The 17,947-nt window shown below is 32.1% G+C and overlaps 1 protein-coding gene across 1 annotated transcript; it reads left to right on the top strand.

Annotated features, from left to right (window-relative positions):
* Positions 1–3,287: 3,287 nt before the first annotated feature.
* On the top strand, positions 3,288–17,243 carry LOC134229568 (Y+L amino acid transporter 2-like). The gene is made up of 10 exons (XM_062711316.1): positions 3,288–3,986; positions 4,289–4,414; positions 8,769–8,868; positions 9,043–9,087; positions 9,284–9,407; positions 11,725–11,828; positions 13,027–13,123; positions 14,785–14,934; positions 15,151–15,328; positions 15,566–17,243. The coding sequence occupies exons 1-10, from the start codon at positions 3,509–3,511 to the stop codon at positions 15,628–15,630; spliced, it is 1,467 nt and encodes a 488-aa protein (XP_062567300.1). The 5' UTR covers positions 3,288–3,508; the 3' UTR covers positions 15,631–17,243.
* The last annotated feature ends 704 nt before the right edge of the window (positions 17,244–17,947 follow it).

Genomic DNA, 17,947 nt, shown 5'->3' with positions numbered 1-17,947 from the left:
TCACTTATTTATTTAAAAAAGTATTTTGAAATAATTTTGCCCCGGCAGATTTAATTCTTTCCGTCGTATATTAAATTCATTTGGGCTCTGATTTTGCAGATTTAAAAAAAAATATTTTTCGTCCATCATGTAGGCCCCTATTTATTTCTTCTTCTTGTCTTCCTCTTCCATACGAGTCAAGAGCTGGGTTGGGCTAGCTCTATTTATTTACTAGTAATTTCATCAGTCAATTCCTCCAACTATAACATTGACTAAAACAACTAAATCAACATTTTATTTTAATCAATTTCTGCAAAATTAAAAAAAAATAAAACTACTTAATATTCTGTCATTGATTTTTTTAAATAATAATTGTAAAAAGAAACAATTAACATAAAATCTTTTGCTTTTTCAGATACATGTATAGATTAATAGACAGATCGATTTACTTGTAGTAACTACAGTGTATCCACGTGGTAGGGGGTGCACCTCAATATAGCAAACATAACAAATTTAATTTTTTTTTATTTGTGCCCCTCCTTCAAACTGAAATTATTTGCTTCCTTTAGGCTCGATTAATGGCATAGTCTGAAATCTCCGTTTTTAATGTATCACTGAAGTGATGGAATTGAATATTAGCATGAACTTCCAGAAACTCATCTAATTATTTATATATATAACGTAAAGGGCCGATCTCTAAAACTTAACAAAATCAGGAAATATATCAGATATCGAGATATAGGTTTGACAGAACATTTGTAAATTTTGTTATAATTTTTTTTTTAAATTTGTGTCAAAAATTTCAAGAAGCCAGGGTTGGTGGGGGTCACTGATTATGAGATGCCTGTGTCATTCAGTACATGTAAAAGTTATGTAAGTGGCAAATAACGCACGTGCATCCATTATGTGGCAAAGTTATCATCCTCATTCTAGTTTTCCAGAATCAAATGACCTTCTTTGTCAATTAATGAGCATATATCCTCAGTAGATTATTTATACAAAATTATTACTAAAAAAATTCAAATGAATGTTCAATTTAATGTTATTTTTAAATTAATTTCGATTTTATAAAATTAATTGTAAATTATGTATATATACCGGTATTATTTAGACAAATCAGAGTATAAACATATACTGTCTACTTGAATCTATAATTAGATAAGATATTTTATTTTTTCTTAACCGCAAATGTAATTTTTAAATATAAATGATGCATCTTGTAAAATAATTCATTCTGTATACACAACAGTCAAAACATAACGAAAGAACAACACAGTAGTGTCAAGTGTTAAGTGAAATAACACAGCTGGCATTTAAATTGGCAAGACCACTATACCCAGTTACGAAGGATTGCAGTAACTGTTTCAGATATATGTATTTTTACGAACCTGACACTAAAATTCATGCACCCCCAATACCCTACCCCCGCTGTTTTAATGCCCCAAACCCCGAATCCATCGGGGATACGATAACCAGATAGCACCGTAGGGCCACTCAAACACGTGGCCGACTGTTAATTGTCATGGAGGCATATATTTAAAATCGTGTATTGTCAAAGCGTTCTATTCTTAATCTTTTCCTGTTAAAAGTCGTGTTAATCACTGACATTTTCACGTACTTGACACATGTCGTTGCATCATTTCCCAACAAAAACATGGTGGCCATAGAGACTGCGGTTCATTTGCTCTTTTTCCAAAAGGAAAACACTTTTTACAACTTTTCTTTGATCACCGAGGTAATTGTCGTCTTTGATTATAAAGATATCCGCCCCCTTGTTCTGTGCCTTTTCTGGTGAGCCAAAATTACAGAAAAGATAGCGCAACCGAGACGGTCGATTTGTGGGTGGGAACGTTGTTTGGGCGGATCTAAAGGGGCTATAGAGTGCATTTACAGTGCTTAATTTGATTAATTACAAGTCTTTTGCTACGTCAAAAATACTATTAGTAAAGCTATTCTAAATATTGTTAATAAACATTACCTTGGTTCATTAAGATAAGTATTCATACTGAATATCTAAATTATAAAAGAAGAACAGATGAAATGCAGGAATAAATTCCATATTAACATACTTTTATGTGGGGAGGGGGTCTAATCAAGAAAAAAAAAACACACACACAAAAGGTTGCGCTTAAACGAGAGATTTTGATCATTTTTCTATATCCTTATATTTGTGCTTGTCTCCAAACTTCAGATTTAATAAGTATAAGAAATATAACTCTTGTGCGCTTCATCTGTTTTTGTATGATTTAACAGCCCTTTTTACAATGCATGTTAAAAATTTTTTTTAAAAATCAAAATACCTGTAATACACATTGATACAGAATTATCTCAACGATATATTTATAATTATTGAATTACCTTTTCAATGCAGTGATTATATCTTTAGAAACATTGGCATCACGGTGCATCGACTTTCACTTTTTAAAATTGCTGTTCTAGAAAATTAATAATATAAAAACAAAAGCAGAGGACCCGAAGTTACTTATTTTATCTTAATAAAAAATATATCCCCTACCTCATATTACACATGAATTATTAGTTAGGGATATATTTTCTATTAAAAGAAAAATACGTTACATTAGATGCCTGTGCCAAAAAGGTATTATACAGTGACGAAGCATCGTTTTTGAAAGATGGGGGGGGGGGAGCGAAAAAGAATTCAACTTGCAGTGTACCTGGGGGAAAAAACTTGACAAGCAAAAAAAAAAAAAATAATAAAAAGGAATTACTAAAACTTGAAAATCCTATTTCGGGAGGGGGTTAGGATTCAATCTTTTTCAGTACCAAATTTTCTTCCAAATATAGTATATAACCCTTTATTGACCCTCAATTTTACGAATAGAGGGAAGGGGCAGCGGTTTTTCATTGTTGAACATTTTCAAAACTAAAAAGTTTTTGAAAATAAGTGCCCCCCCTATTGCTACGTGTCTGTTTTTAGGTTGCTATATTCAGCAAAGGAAACAAATATCAAATACTAGTACTTGTCTGTACAGGTAACTACAACGAATAAGATCCGGGTTGGAAATGTATCAGACATGTTTTATGATATTTATTTAAAAAAAAATAATGATAAAGTTATTAATTTAGTGATGATAAGAAAATATGAAATGGTACAAAAGAATTTTTTCTGATTTACCTAGAATGTAAACGTACCAGTAACACGTAATAAAAATGAATATTAAGAATATTCTGCGAAAGTGTTGTGAAACTTTACCGCCAATATTCACGAGATGCAAATACGAGCCATCCAATGACAGCGAGATGATAAAGCACGTGACTATTTACGTACAAAAACCGGAAGCATGCTGCCTTCGTAGTATTTGACAACATTCCCGCGATATGAATGGAAGTGGTGTTGATCTGTAAATTGTTTTAATCTAAACAACATAAACAAGATTTTTAGCTGAGTTTGAGACAAGATATAAGCTTTCTATTGGACCCGTTTTGTGATTTCTACTCATTGTCAGTTTTAACTCCATCAGTGTTCAGGTCCACGTGTACGCGGAGTGGGAGTGCAGCAACATAAACCATGTCAGGAAACGGCACCGTAAAAGTCCACCCAGACGACAAAGAAGTGGAAATAGAAGAAGACAGTGCAGTTAAACTGAAGAAAGAACTTCACTTACACAATGGTGTCGCGATTATTGTGGGGGTTATTGTTGGGAGCGGGATTTTTATTTCCCCCAAAGGAGTACTCCTGGAGTCGGGGAGTGTGGGGATGTCCCTCATCGTGTGGGTGCTGTGTGGGGTCATCTCACTTATAGGGGCCATGTGTTATGCCGAGTTAGGGACAATGATTCTAAAATCGGGCGCAGACTATGCCTACATTATGGAATCTTTTGGACACTTTCCTGCTTTCTTGTATCTGTGGGTCGCTATCATGATTATCATTCCCACGGGAAATGCCATCACAGCACAAACTTTTGCGTATTATGTACTAGAACCTTTGTTCCCTGACTGTGAGGCACCTGGGGAAGCAGTCAGTCTATTAGCAGCTGTCTGTATAAGTAAGTAAATACCATGCTGGATTTGATGATGCAATGTTTAAAAACACGCGGGTTTGGATGATGCAATAACACCAGTATATAGCCATCCTCCCAAAACTGAAGAAAAATCAATTACATAAATAGAATTTTAAAAATTTAAAATAATTAATTTTTACAATAGATTAATTTATACCAACAGATTAAAAATAAAATAGAAAAATGCATAAGTATTTTTTCCATAACAACACATGAACAAGTCAGTTATAATTTGTATGCAGTATATTGTTTAAAATGTAGGATATCATATTTTTTGTGTTTTTCAGCACTTTTAACATTTATAAATGCCTGGAATGTAAAAATGGCAGCCAGAGTGCAAGATGTATTCACTGTAACCAAAGTCCTAGCATTAGTCATTATTATCATCGTTGGAATGGTCTATCTAGTCATTGGTAAGTTTACTTCAAATTTTTATAAGCATCAAAGTTCACAATGCATACTATTTCCTAGTGATTGTAAAGTTTAGTTTTAAATTGTTAAGGCAAATAAAACAGTCATTTGTATATTTTGAATTAAAATCTCTAAGTGAGCATTGAACTTGTATTGTTAATGTTATATTCCCTATCACAACCATGCACCTAAATATTTTTTTTCATACCAAAAATTGCTAATTATTAAATTCTTATTTTATCATTTAATGCTAATTTAGTTAGTACATAATTTTTTTTTTTTGTAGTCTTGATGGTTAAGTCTGTTTTAGAAACTATTGAAATTCCGTCAATTAGCAGTCATTTTGATTTAAAAATTTTTTTCAAAAAAATTTTTTCGTAGATTTTATCGATGGATTTAAAAAAAATTTATAAGTTTAAAATTGAATATCAATATTGAGTATGCTGAACAAGGAAAATTAATATTTATATACTCTAAACTTACATGAATCCTCAATGTTGATGTAATATTTTATAAAATGACTCAAGTCAATTCTTTTATTTTTTCCCTCAAGGATTCTGTCTTGTGAAATGAAGTCATTTCACTGTATTTATTCAGCATGATGATATGAATTTTTGTATTGAGATCAAGAAGGGATTTTATATGAGCTTTGTCTGTTGAATATTGTTTGACTTATAGATTACCCAGAATAAGGGACCCGGTGTCTTGCAGACTTCTTGTTCTAACTATAGCTGGTAAATCTGGTGATGAACTTACTGCTGCACATAATAACATGCATTTTCTGTTCATATCACCCTGATTGAAAACTTTAAAAAACAAAATTTGAATCACAGTTATACTTTATTAATTCCCCCCTCCCCGAATAGACACACCAACCAACCAACAATAAAAAACAAAACAAAGAAAAATGAATAGCATATGATATACCAAAGAAAACTTTTAATACTTTATAATACAGTAAAACTCACTTAAAATGAACATGCTTATAATGACCTTATGCTTACAGTAAAGTTTTTTCATTCCCCTTGAATGACTTTAAAATATATTGAAGGCTTAACAGATATAATGAATTACACTTATAACAAAGTAAACTTTCCTGTAAGTGTGTTTTACTGTAATTGCTATCTAAGATTTATTTTATTTTTATTTGCCAGAAAAGTTTTTCAAGGGTCGTTTTGATATTCTATAATATATAGATTAACAGAAAAGTAGTGTTTAAATAGTTATTGTAACATTTGACTGTGTGATGGTGAGAATTATGAATCAATTTCAGTAGCTGGAAGTAACAAATCCATGATAACAGCTGTTGTCACAGTAAATAATACTAAAGAATTACACGTTTGACGCTATAGTAATACAGAGGAAATTAATTTCATAAATAATTCAGAAAATTGTTTTTTGGCTTTAACTATGCACAGCACAGATTATGACTAGAAATTTTTCAAAATGTTTACTGTTAGAACAAGTAGTATTTAAGTTTTAACAAATGAAAAAAAGTACAGTAAAGTATTTTTTTGACCAAGATTTCTTAAACTGAATATTTAGTACACCAGGGAAAAAAAGAATTTATGAAAAGAAAAAATTAAACCACCTTATTTATTTGGGGTGTAGTTAAAAGCACATGTGACTGTGAGAAAAGGAAAAGCTATTACATATTTGATCTTTGTTGATCCCTTTAACACAGTATCTGTTAAGTAAATACACTTTGTTTAGGGAAGGAAATGGAAACCCATTGTGAATGAACTGACACTGAAAACTGTTGACTTAAGAAAACTTGATAAGAATAGAATAAATTTTTGTCTCCTGCCTCAGGTAGCCGAGATGTCCTGGTGTTTTTATTTGCTGGAGATTCTTTGTATAAATTGACTGCTAATTCCTTGTCAGATAATGGAGGTGATGCCATTTTACCGTATTTATAACTAATAATTCTGTGTGCACAGCCGTATATCATCAGACATTTGGCATGAGATGCTTTAGGGCCAGTGTTAAGCTATACCAATTATGTTAATCCTTTTAACACTTCCTAGAAAAGTTCTTATGATTATGTTGGAAGCCAGTTATTTCAGGGATTTTCACAAGTGGCCCTTTTACAAAATAAGGAGGTTCCCAGTGGAAGCATTTTAATTTAATAAATATTTACAGTGAAAACTGTCTAATCCGACTCCTGAATAATCCAGCACACTGTGGTTTAGGATGTTAAATCCTTTCCCATTTTACTGTTTTCCATGTTTTTAACACTGTGTAAGGCCATACCAATTTGTAAAATAGTTCTTCGGATTTTCAAAAATAAAAAGTGAGGCGAGCGAGCGAAATTTTTTTATAAATATTATTTTTTATTTTGGGTTTCAAAATTATGAAAATATATTAATACATATATATATATATTTTTTAATAAAGTGTGATTTCAAAGAGCATGAACCTAAAAAATAAAGAAATATCATTTGCATACCACATGAACTTATTCTTAACTTTTTGGGGATTTTTTTTAATAAGTAAAAATGTGTCAAATTTCAAAGACTTTACTTTCATAAATGTAATGTTTTCAAACATCTCCTCTGCTTCCATTTCTATTGCTGTGTATGAAACAACTTTGTACCCATTGTTTTTAACTATAGTACACAGTGTTGTGCAATTAAAAAAATCAAGCACTAGCCCACAGGCTAGTGGCAGCTGCAATTAGTTACTAGCCCAAATACAGGGGCAAAAATTAAAACAAAACTATAAAATAATGTTGAAAAAGAAATTAATTGCTGATAAAAGTCAGGGTACTGAGGTCATTCTTTTTAAAGTCAAAGTTTAAATTTTATTAAATTCAGTCATGTTTAAATTATTCTCTGAAATAAAATTAAAATGAACTTCAATTAATTATCTTCCCTTTCTCTGATCATTGCACTAGGCCTAGCTCATTTAGAACATGTAGAATGAAATTAAATTTATTCATTTTGTTTTCATCTTAAATCACTCAAAACAAAAGAAATATATTTTATGTGAGTCACAAAACACTTATCTTTCAGTTGATTGAGTGATCATAAATAATTTAAAGATATAGCTGCATGTATTTACCATAAACGGAGGAATGCTAATTAGGGAAAAAACGATCGTTTTTGGAAATAAATAAGTCAGGTAGTTCTGCAAAATGGATAAGATTATGGAGATATATTGACAGTAGGAGTATGTTGTCTAGAAAATATAAACTGGTTGGGAATTTTATAGCCAAAATCGAGTTAAAATACCGGTTGTGCTTTTCATGTATTGCGTGTGTAGTTATATTTTTTACTAGCCCGACGGGCTACCTCCTCGTAGAAAACCACTATCCCGACCCCCTAAAATGTTAGCCCCAGGGCGTCAGGGGATGCTAATTGCACACCCCTGGTACATATGAACAGTTGAACAGACATGGTGCAAAACTTCACAAACTGCTTCAATCTCACTATAAATCCCGCGCATCTGTCACAAGTTTCAAAGTTCTTGTATGTTTGGTGCAAAAAGTCGAGAAAAAAAAATTGTAGTCGGATTTTTTTGGAAGCGCGCGCGGACATTTTTTTTTAAATATTATAATTTGCATTTGTAATAAATAGAAGCGGCGAATCCGACGAACTATATTAGAAATTGGTATGGCCTAATCCGACACTTTGTCTATTCCTACACAAAATTCGTCTCCCAGTGCATGTCGGATAAGACAGGTTTCACTGTATTATCAATTTTTTCTCCAGTTATTGTATTATACAGTGTATCTCAGCCGGTACAATCATGGTTTCAGCAGTTAAAAGTACACCTGGTACCTAATATGTGCAAATTTTACTGGTTGTCTGGTTATAGATAAAATCTAGAAAATACAGGAAAATTCAAGTTTTTGACTGTTTATTAATAATGAGGTTAACTATACAGGGATGAAATTCTAGACTGAATTCTTTCTATTAATATTTTTTAATGATAGTACGAGTGTTACACTTGGTAACTGATCTTTTATTGTTTTTTTTATAAGATAAAAGGAACTTTCATATGCTCATGTGATTTTTCAACTTAATAAAAGGTTTCAAGTTAATGAAGTATTTCAAACGTGTTGGTAACATGAAAATTGCTCCATGTATAACAAGAAGATCTTTCATAGCTGCTTCATTATTATGTGTGCAGTGCTATCCACATTTTCACTTTAATCAAAAGCATAGTACTATCAGTGACTAGTTTATACATGTAAAACATTACACTTTACTCATTAGTTAAATTTGAAAAATTGACTGTCAGTGGACTTTTTCTTAGGTATTTTAAGTTGTGCAGTATATAGCCTTTATTTAAAAACAGCTGATTTCTACTGTAGACAGAACTGGTTGTAAATGTTCTTCCATTGCTATGTAGGTGACAGAGAGAGTTTTGAGGAACCATTTGAAAGTACAGAAACAGAATTAGGAAGGATTGCCCTGTCATTTTACTCTGGACTCTTCTCCTACGCAGGATGGTAATATCCACAGTCTTTCAGTTTCATTTTTAGATTTTAAGATTTCTTACACATCAACGTTAAGATTACATGTATTTTTAAACGTACTTTCTGTTTTCAAAAGGTGACATAGATTGTTTTACAAATGTGACACGGTTTGCCAGAGTTGAATTTTTTCCTGTCATTTTTTAACAGGAATTATTTGAACTTTGTAACAGAAGAATTGAAAAATCCCTACAAGTAAGAATCTTGATATTTTTTTTTCTGTGTGCTGAATAACTTAGCAGATGAATAATTTGGCACTATTTTAGCACTTTTATTGAAAATTGCTGTCATATTTTAATGTTTCAGATTTCTTATTTATGTTAGTATTTTTATCATGAAATGACTCAAAGACGCCAAATTGCAGAAACACAATTTTACTTTTTTTCTTCAGAAATCTACCTCGAGCCATTGGTATATCAATTCCATTAGTGACTGTTATTTACGTGCTGGCCAATGTAGCTTACTTTGCCGTCCTAACTCCTGCTGAAATGATTGCTTCTAAAGCCACTGCAGTGGTGAGTACAAAGAAATATTTAGATAAAACAATTATTGAGGGACTACAGAATTGTGAATTTTTAGTGGCATTTCAACAGATCATGTTGAAATCTTACTATTATTGTAGGACAGGCAACCTAGAAACAAGCTTTTCAAAATTTTTTCTGTTACTTAAAATTCTGCAAGGAATTTTTAACCAGTTTGCAAGCCATTGTGAAGCTGCGGAACATTGCAAAATACAATGTTACTGATAGGCGGAGCCAAAAAATGGCATATAAAAATGTATTTTTTCAGCAGTTAAGCTATCTTTGCTAGCCAAGGGTTTTTAATCCACTCTGCACCCCATAAACCCTTTATGGGAAGCAATGGTCTGAAAACCTAAGGCCAGCAAAGATAAGGTAGGACTTCCATGGAATTGTAACAGTAACAATGCTTCATTCACAATCATTAACAATATGGAAAAGAGTTCCTCATCACTTGTATAGGGACGTGGTACAGTACATCCTATTTTTATTGATGTTAGTAAATTTTATTGACACTTGTATTGCACTTGAAAATCTGTTGTCAACATATTGGGGTTGGATAGCAGCTTACATAATGATATTGGTCTCTTACTAAGAGGCTGACTAATTCTGGTCAGTTTACAAGACACTAATGCCAAAGGTAAATCTGGCAGTATGTTACCCATCTGGAATAGGGTGCCTAGCGTGTAAAGAATTTGATGTTTCTCAACTTCCTGCAGGTACTTGTGTCCCATTTATTTGGGGCAGCAAAGATGCATGCCTCCATCGTGGCTTTGTAGTGTTATCTTTCTGACAGCTTGATACATCAGAAATGTTTACAGATTTACCTACCGGTATTTACCTCTCATTTCAATGTCAATGACCTTGTGAATTCAGTATTATAATCCCCCTCCCTTCCCCAAATCAGATAAAATTCTCATTGATCTGTTTTGTTAAAAAAAAAAATTCAAGCACTGGGCTACCTTGTATTTCATATGCTGATTGCTTTATTTGATTGAGCGTTTAAGATTGTATCATTTTGTATTTGATGTTTAAGTAAGACACATTGATCTGTCAATACATGTAACCCCAACAAAATGACAGTGTCTTATGAAATTCTGTTCAGTATTTATTTTCATATTTATGATATTACATAATCATATGGTAAAAAAAAACAATTTGTCTTGCTGACTTGATGTCTGATCAGAAAATGAAATACATGTAGATACAGACAATCCTGAACCCTGATATGAGGAATTTTTATGATCACATCATTTGTTTTCAAACTATGATTTCTCTTTAGCATAACACATGATAACTGGGATGTTTGTATATGATTACAATAATTCCCATTTGCTGTATTAATTTCTGTACTTGTCATGTTTAATTGATGCAACGTGCCATTTATTTTGGAACCCCACAAGACAGTTATGAATGACAACTGTCTGGCTACTGGTTGAAGGAAAATGAGTCCTGATATTTGTATTATCTGTTGTTTTTTCTGTCACAACTGCACATCTGGTGGTAAACTGTGAAATAGCCTTATGACAAGTGTTGAGAATAAATCCCCATTTCTTTGATTAACCTGCCTGATAAGGCACTGAACCTGTGGTGCAGGGACACAGCTGTACAAAGTGATGTTCTAATGTAACCAAAGCATGTACCGATACTCCCTCATACATTAAGTAACAATTTCTGAAATTAAAGAAAGTTCACAGGTTCAAAAAATGAATTAGCACCCACCATGGTCAGAGAAATTGTGAATGTGCTGGTCAGGATTAATGGTCAAGAATCTGAAAGAGGTTCTGGGGCTCATTTTAAAAAAGAACTTGCAACTAAGACCTCAATTGAATTCTGCCTATAATTTCTTAATTACAATACATTGAAAATGGTTTTAATGTAATGTCTAAAGATATATTTTTATGCTAGTAGTTTTAAACAGAATGATTGATTTTGCAAAATTTTACAGGCAGCTAAAGTTTTGGGTCTTTACAAGTTCTTTTGTTAAAGGTACCTTTCTCCAAATTCCTCTTCTTATAAGAGAACCTTATAGCTGAGGCTATCTTGACCTCCACTTTTTAGCATCTGACAAAAACAGTAGTCGGCCTTGACATCAAAAATTGGATGATGAAAATCAAAGGGATTATATATAATTGCTAATTGGATGTTGTAGTCAGATAGTGCAACAGGTGGTATTTTAAAAATAATGTCATGTATTTTATGTGAGTGTCTGCATGTTTATTTTGTTCAAGAGACCTATTCTTATCTCAAAGTGAAGTTCAATAGACGATAGGTCACTGTAGCTTTATTCTAGATCTATTTATTCATTTTTCAGACTTTTGCTGGTAGGACCCTTGGTGTGATGGCGTGGATTATGCCAGTATTTGTGGCTTGTTCTACCTTCGGCAGTGTAAATGGGGCCATATTTACTTCGTCAAGGTAACCAAGATGTTTTCTGTCATGTCAACCTGCAAAGTCAATGCATCTTTAGGGTTTGGTTGACCGCATTTATTTTCAGAACCTGTTCTCCATGTCATAATAAAATAGGTGTCAGTAAATTTTACATTTAATTGTGTGAATTAAATTCAAGACACGATATGAGAATCTTAATTAAAATACCATCCATATATAAATGTGGTACATTATGTAATAGAAATTGGTTAACATTACAAAAAATGGTTATATTTTTACTGGAAACATCTTTAAAAAATTTACAGATATCTGTTTAAATTTCATACAAGATAATTTAGAAGCGGATCTCCAGTTTCTAATTAAATGTTCAGAAAAGCGGATGGGATGGTCGTTCTGAAGGTCCTTCTTTTTCATTCTTTTTAATTTTTATTGAAATAGATACTAGGTTTCTAAAAAAGATGATCTTCGTTCGTGTTGATGTTTTATATATTTTCTAAAATTAAAATATGTCAAAATAAGGTCATTGTTCTGACTACTTTTTAGACAGACCTACAAGAACTGGGCCTTGTATCAGTTCAAGGCAGCATTATGTTTACATTATGTGGTTAGATCTCTACATTAAGCTCCGTGGAAGTTGTTGGTCAGTCACAGCATTCTATATCCCCTCGTAAAACTATTAAAACAACCTTATATTTTATAGGCATAGACTTTACTACCTCTTTAGAATTTACTGCTTCTTAAAAATCTGTTGAGCGAATGAAAGGAATCCTTAAATTCTCCTTTTATTTTCATAAAGAAATTTCATGATGTTTGTTTTCATAAAGTCTTTAAGAATTTTAAATGGCATGGAAAGGTCAGAGGATAAAAAAAAATGAATATATTAAATAAGTAAACACATGTAAAGTACATATATACGAAGTATTTGTAGTTATATTTTGATATGATAACTGTCCTTATATAGTACATGTATACTACAAAATTATTTATGAAAAAATTAAATAACTTGTATTAATCACATTATTAAACATTGATCTTGAGTTTAAAGTGTAATTGGTTAGGGGCATTGTAAAAAATGTTTACAATTTGAATTAAAAAATAAAAATAATTTAATAGATGTGAAAGATATTTCTCTTTGACCCATAAAATCAATAAGTGCAAACATTCTCCATGTATTTCTTTTTTAAATTAGAAGTTCGGAAGACTTATGTGTGATCTTTTATTGTAGGTTGTACTTTGTGGGAGCCAGACAGGGGCACCTGCCAGAATTCCTAGCCACTCTCAATATCAACTTGTTCACACCACTTCCATCCCTCTTGTTTGGGGTAAGTTTGATAACCCTCCACTCTCAATATCAACTTGTTCACACCACTTCCATCCCTCTTGTTTGGGGTAAGTTTGATAACCCTCCACTCTCAATATCAACTTGTTCACACCACTTCCATCCCTCTTGTTTGGGAAGTTTGATAACCCTCCACTCTCAATATCAACTTGTTCACACCACTTCCATCCACTCTCAATATCACTCTCAATATCTTGTTCACACCACTTCCATCCCTCTTGTTTGGGGTAAGTTTGATAACCCTCCACTCTCAATATCAACTTGTTCACACCACTTCCATTCCTCTTGTTTGGGGTAAGTTTGATAACCCTCCACTCTCAATATCAACTTGTTCACACCACTTCCATCCCTCTTGTTTGGGGTAAGTTTGATAACCCTCCATTCTCAATATCAACTTGTTCACACCACTTCCATTCCTCTTGTTTGGGGTAAGTTTGATAACCCTCCATTCTCAATATCAACTTGTTCACACCACTTCCATTCCTCTTGTTTGGGGTAAGTCTGATAACCTTCCTTTTGCCTTGAATCGGTTACAGATAAATACATTCCCTATATTCATTACTTGGTCAAAGCTTCCAAACTACTTTATCCATTTATGAATTTAAGGATTTTTTACATTCTTAGGGAAAAACTATTATTTTTTCCTAAAGGTGAAAAAAGATTATTCATATCTGTCAGAATGGTATTTAGTGAATTAAAACCAGATTAAATTGCAGATTAATATCATGCCATTCTGTATGTAAATTCACACATGTATCCCTCAACAGATCATTGCATTCAAAATGCCAGGGGGATTCAAACCTAGTAACCCTTGGATTAATAGTTTAGCCTTAACTTCACCTGGCTGTTCCTTTTGTCAGTCACATTTTCACCTCTCCTTACCACCCATATAAAGTATCATAGCCTCTTATATTTTAATTTGGATTTGATGTATTAAGTTCAGAAGCTATGATTTCTGACAAAATAAAACGAAAAAGAAGAAGGATGGTTAGACAGATGTATTTGACATACCACAGGGAAAAGGCAGTAAATGAATAAAACAGTAAATTGAAGATACTGAACTCAGTGTATTTGGAATTTGATCTTAGCTTGTCAATAATGTACCTTGTATAATATTTTCTGTTGACTTTTAATTTTAAACTTATCTGTGATGAAAACTTAAATATTAACATTGTAATGTAACATTGTAATCATAGTGATCAATAACTAGGAATGGTATTGTTTATTTGCAGTATATTTGACTGTCTCTTCTTGGCCACCTTTGTAATGATCAAAGTATCATTTGTTATTGAACGTTACAAAACTGAATTGCTCCAAAGCAAAGAGCAGAGAATTTTTTTTTTTTAGTACATATATATGTTTATCTAAATATTATGGAAATGTGAAAAGATCCCACTTTTCAGTTTCATAGGTTTAAATGATTCATTTCTTTGTGGCAGTAGTCTACGTGATTCTGTAATATGTGTCTTTTTCTGACTTTAGTGCCTTATGTCCCTGGTGATGTTATGTAGTTGTTATATGTTGTTTTTCCTCTCTTTAGTGCCTTATGTCCCTGGTGATGTTATGTAGTTGTTATTTTGTTCTGACTTCAGTGCCTTATGTGCCTGGTGATGTTATGTAGTTTTTATCTTTTTCTGACTTCAGTGCCTTATGTCCCTGGTGATGTTATGTAGCCGTGATGTCCAGGTCCTGATTAACTATGCTGCCTTTGTGGAGACATTGTTCATTACAATCAGTATTGCTGGCCTTATCTACATGAGATACAAATTCCCCGACAGAGATCGACCCATCAAGGTAGGTGTGATTATTCTGATATTTAGCTTTAACTTAATGCAGATATTAAGTCTAACTTCTGAAATTTACTTCATAAAGGCTTATAAGTTGAAAAAAAAAGAGATAGAGAGATTGATAGAGTAGGATGAGTGGAAAGTGATATTAAATTTCATGTCCGCTTTATCATTGCAACTGTAATCAAAGGCTAAACATTTTTTTTTACCGGTTATGTTACAGGTGAATATTCTGCTGCCGGTCTTTTTCATCTTCATCTGCCTTTTCCTTCTCTTCATGCCTCTAACGATCGATGCTAATGAGGTGTTATGGGGCATTATCATGGTACTGACTGGTGTCCCTGTGTATCTACTAGGCATCACGTGGAAAAACAAACCCAGGGCTTTCACTAGATTTATTGGTAAGAGTTCGCTTGCTTGGCTGGTTGGAAATCTTTATACACCTTTATAAAACTGTTCAACTTAATTTTTAAGCAGATTAGTAAAGTGATTCATTCATGGATGTGCCCATATATCCAGTTTTGTTGAAAATATGTTTTCGATTGTTTTGTAGTGAGATGTCATGATTTCTTTATGTAGGGAAAATTTTTCTTTGGTACATATGAATTATAGTTAATGGTCATCTATTGATTTTACAGATTCATTCACGGTGTTATCCCAAAAGGTGTTAATGACGGTCCGAACAGACATGAAAGAGGACTGAGATCAAACCGAGTCAGGAGGAGAGAGAGGACTGAAATTCATCTGAGCCTGTGTGAGAGTGATTTCAGCGGTGGGGGGAACACCCTATTATATCTGTCTCTATTGTTCTGCTTTTAATTTTACACGTCTGTTATTTTTTGCCGGTATTCAGTTCATTTTAACTACAGTTCCACAGGCTTGATAATGTTTATATAGCCCTGTATATAAATCTTGTGAAGTAGAATCTACTTCCTAATATATCACTGTATAGAAGTACTGGTAACTTTTTTGAATCACAGTAACATCATTCCAAGTCCACATACCCTATTTATTGTATTTATTCTCAGATGTCCACATTCTATGGCGTATGACTAATAAATTTTTTTATTGATTAATCATACCAAAATGTAGGCTGCCTTTTGTGTTCTTTTAAACTTTTTGTCTTTTATACATATTGTTTAAAATATTCTGCATGGATCTGAGAATTTTTTTTTTTTTATGTAAACCTTCATCCCTATAGAACTGGTTTGCATGTTTATATTGTTATGCAAGTGAAGTTTAGGGGGATTACATGACCGAAATCTGGAACTCTTTGATATCCATGAACAAGACAATATATTTAGGAACTGAGTCTATCCCTATTACCTCAGTGAACATTTTATCAAGCACTATGTATTTTCACAAATACCATGATGACCGTTTATTGTTAAATGTTGATATACATTTTGCCTTTCTGACTATACTTTCTGAGAGTCAATGTTTATGTAACTAACTTGTTTTAGCAATATATTTACTTGTTTTGCAAAGTTGATCATGTTAATTATTTATACTATTATTTGATACTTACCTAATGATATTTGAATACTTGAAGCATGAAGAAGAAATATTACCTTACAAATTTATGACTCGGATTTGATATTAATCAGAGCTTGTACTATCATCATACAATATCACTGTCTTGAATGGATTGTCAGAAGTGTGCATCTCAATTCTACATGTATGTAACTGTTGTTAAGGATATTTTGATTTTAAAATTATATATGAACATATGTATGTTTTTATGGAGCTCAAGAAGATGCATGTTTGAGTGTGCTTGTGTTAAAATAGGGATTGTTATACTTACAGGTCAATGTAAGCATTTCCAATTAATTAGTACAATGTACATGCATGGTCATAAGTTGTTAGGCATTATGGTCATTTTCATATGTTCGAACCTCTATATTTGAATTTACTCAGACAAATTTGTACAGAAGAAGACCATTTCAGCAGCAAATTAGTAGCATAATCCAACATTTATTTTAATAATTTGAATGTAGAATTCTACTGTAGTTTTTTTACCCTTAACTTTTCTTCAATCTGTGGACTTGTCATTGATTTCCAAATTGAAATAAGTGTTTTATTTTATTTAGTATATGATTTGTACAGCTCTTTTTCCAAATATGTATTGCAATGCAGCAATTTCAGATTGGCTTTTTTACCTGTAAATATTTTTTGTTGGAGTTCATATGCAATGCACAATGCTCCTTTCTTACTGATAGTTTTCTGAGGTATTTTTAATTTAAAACCACAATACCATCAGCTGATTTTAAGACAAAATATAAGCATACAGATATCGAATGAAGGGAATCTGTACTACATGTATTAAAGAAGGAAAAAAAATAAAGATGGTTTTAACCAGTAAATTTGTCCTCAAACTTGGATTCAGAAAAAAATGTAATTGTACAGCAGTATCAGTCATTATAAAATAGTACAAAGGTCTTCCAATTATTGAAGCTCATGAATTATACAGGGAACAAAAAAATAAAATGTAGAACTATTGCATATTTCCTTCAGTACTAATGGCAATATAAGTTTAAAATTTTTAGAGCTTTTATAACATTGTTTGTTAAAGATTGGCATGAATAACAATGCCTATATGTTGTAAGGTACCTTTGTAATACATGTATATTTATTGAATAAATCTTTGTGTGCATTTGAAGATCTGAATGTATTATACAGAATGCATAATCTCTTGCTTTTACGGCTTTTATTTTAATTCAGTTAATGTTTGTTTACATATACCTAGACTGCCAGATTTAATGAATTGCAATTTTATGCAAAACAGCAAAATTAGAATTCTATTTTTGTACTTTATTTATCTTTCTTGACATTATGTGTATTCTTGAGGAAAGACAAAATACATTAATGTGCAATAATGTAAAAAATAAATGTATGAAAATTTAAACAATATCATTATACATGTATTTGATCTGATCTTTGATCTCCAATGATTTCAAGTTGAAATAAATTTTGAACACTGTATCTTTTGTTGTTGTATTTTGATTTTTGAAGGCCCCCAC

The sequence above is a fragment of the Saccostrea cucullata genome, unplaced genomic scaffold (assembly GCF_032062105.1).
Source record: "Saccostrea cucullata isolate Sc308-1 unplaced genomic scaffold, CSIRO_AGI_Scuc_v1 ctg36, whole genome shotgun sequence".
In the NCBI taxonomy this organism is placed as follows: domain Eukaryota; kingdom Metazoa; phylum Mollusca; class Bivalvia; order Ostreida; family Ostreidae; genus Saccostrea; species Saccostrea cuccullata.
The sequence above is the reverse complement of the archived record's forward strand: the minus strand, read 5'-3'. Positions and strand labels throughout refer to the sequence as shown.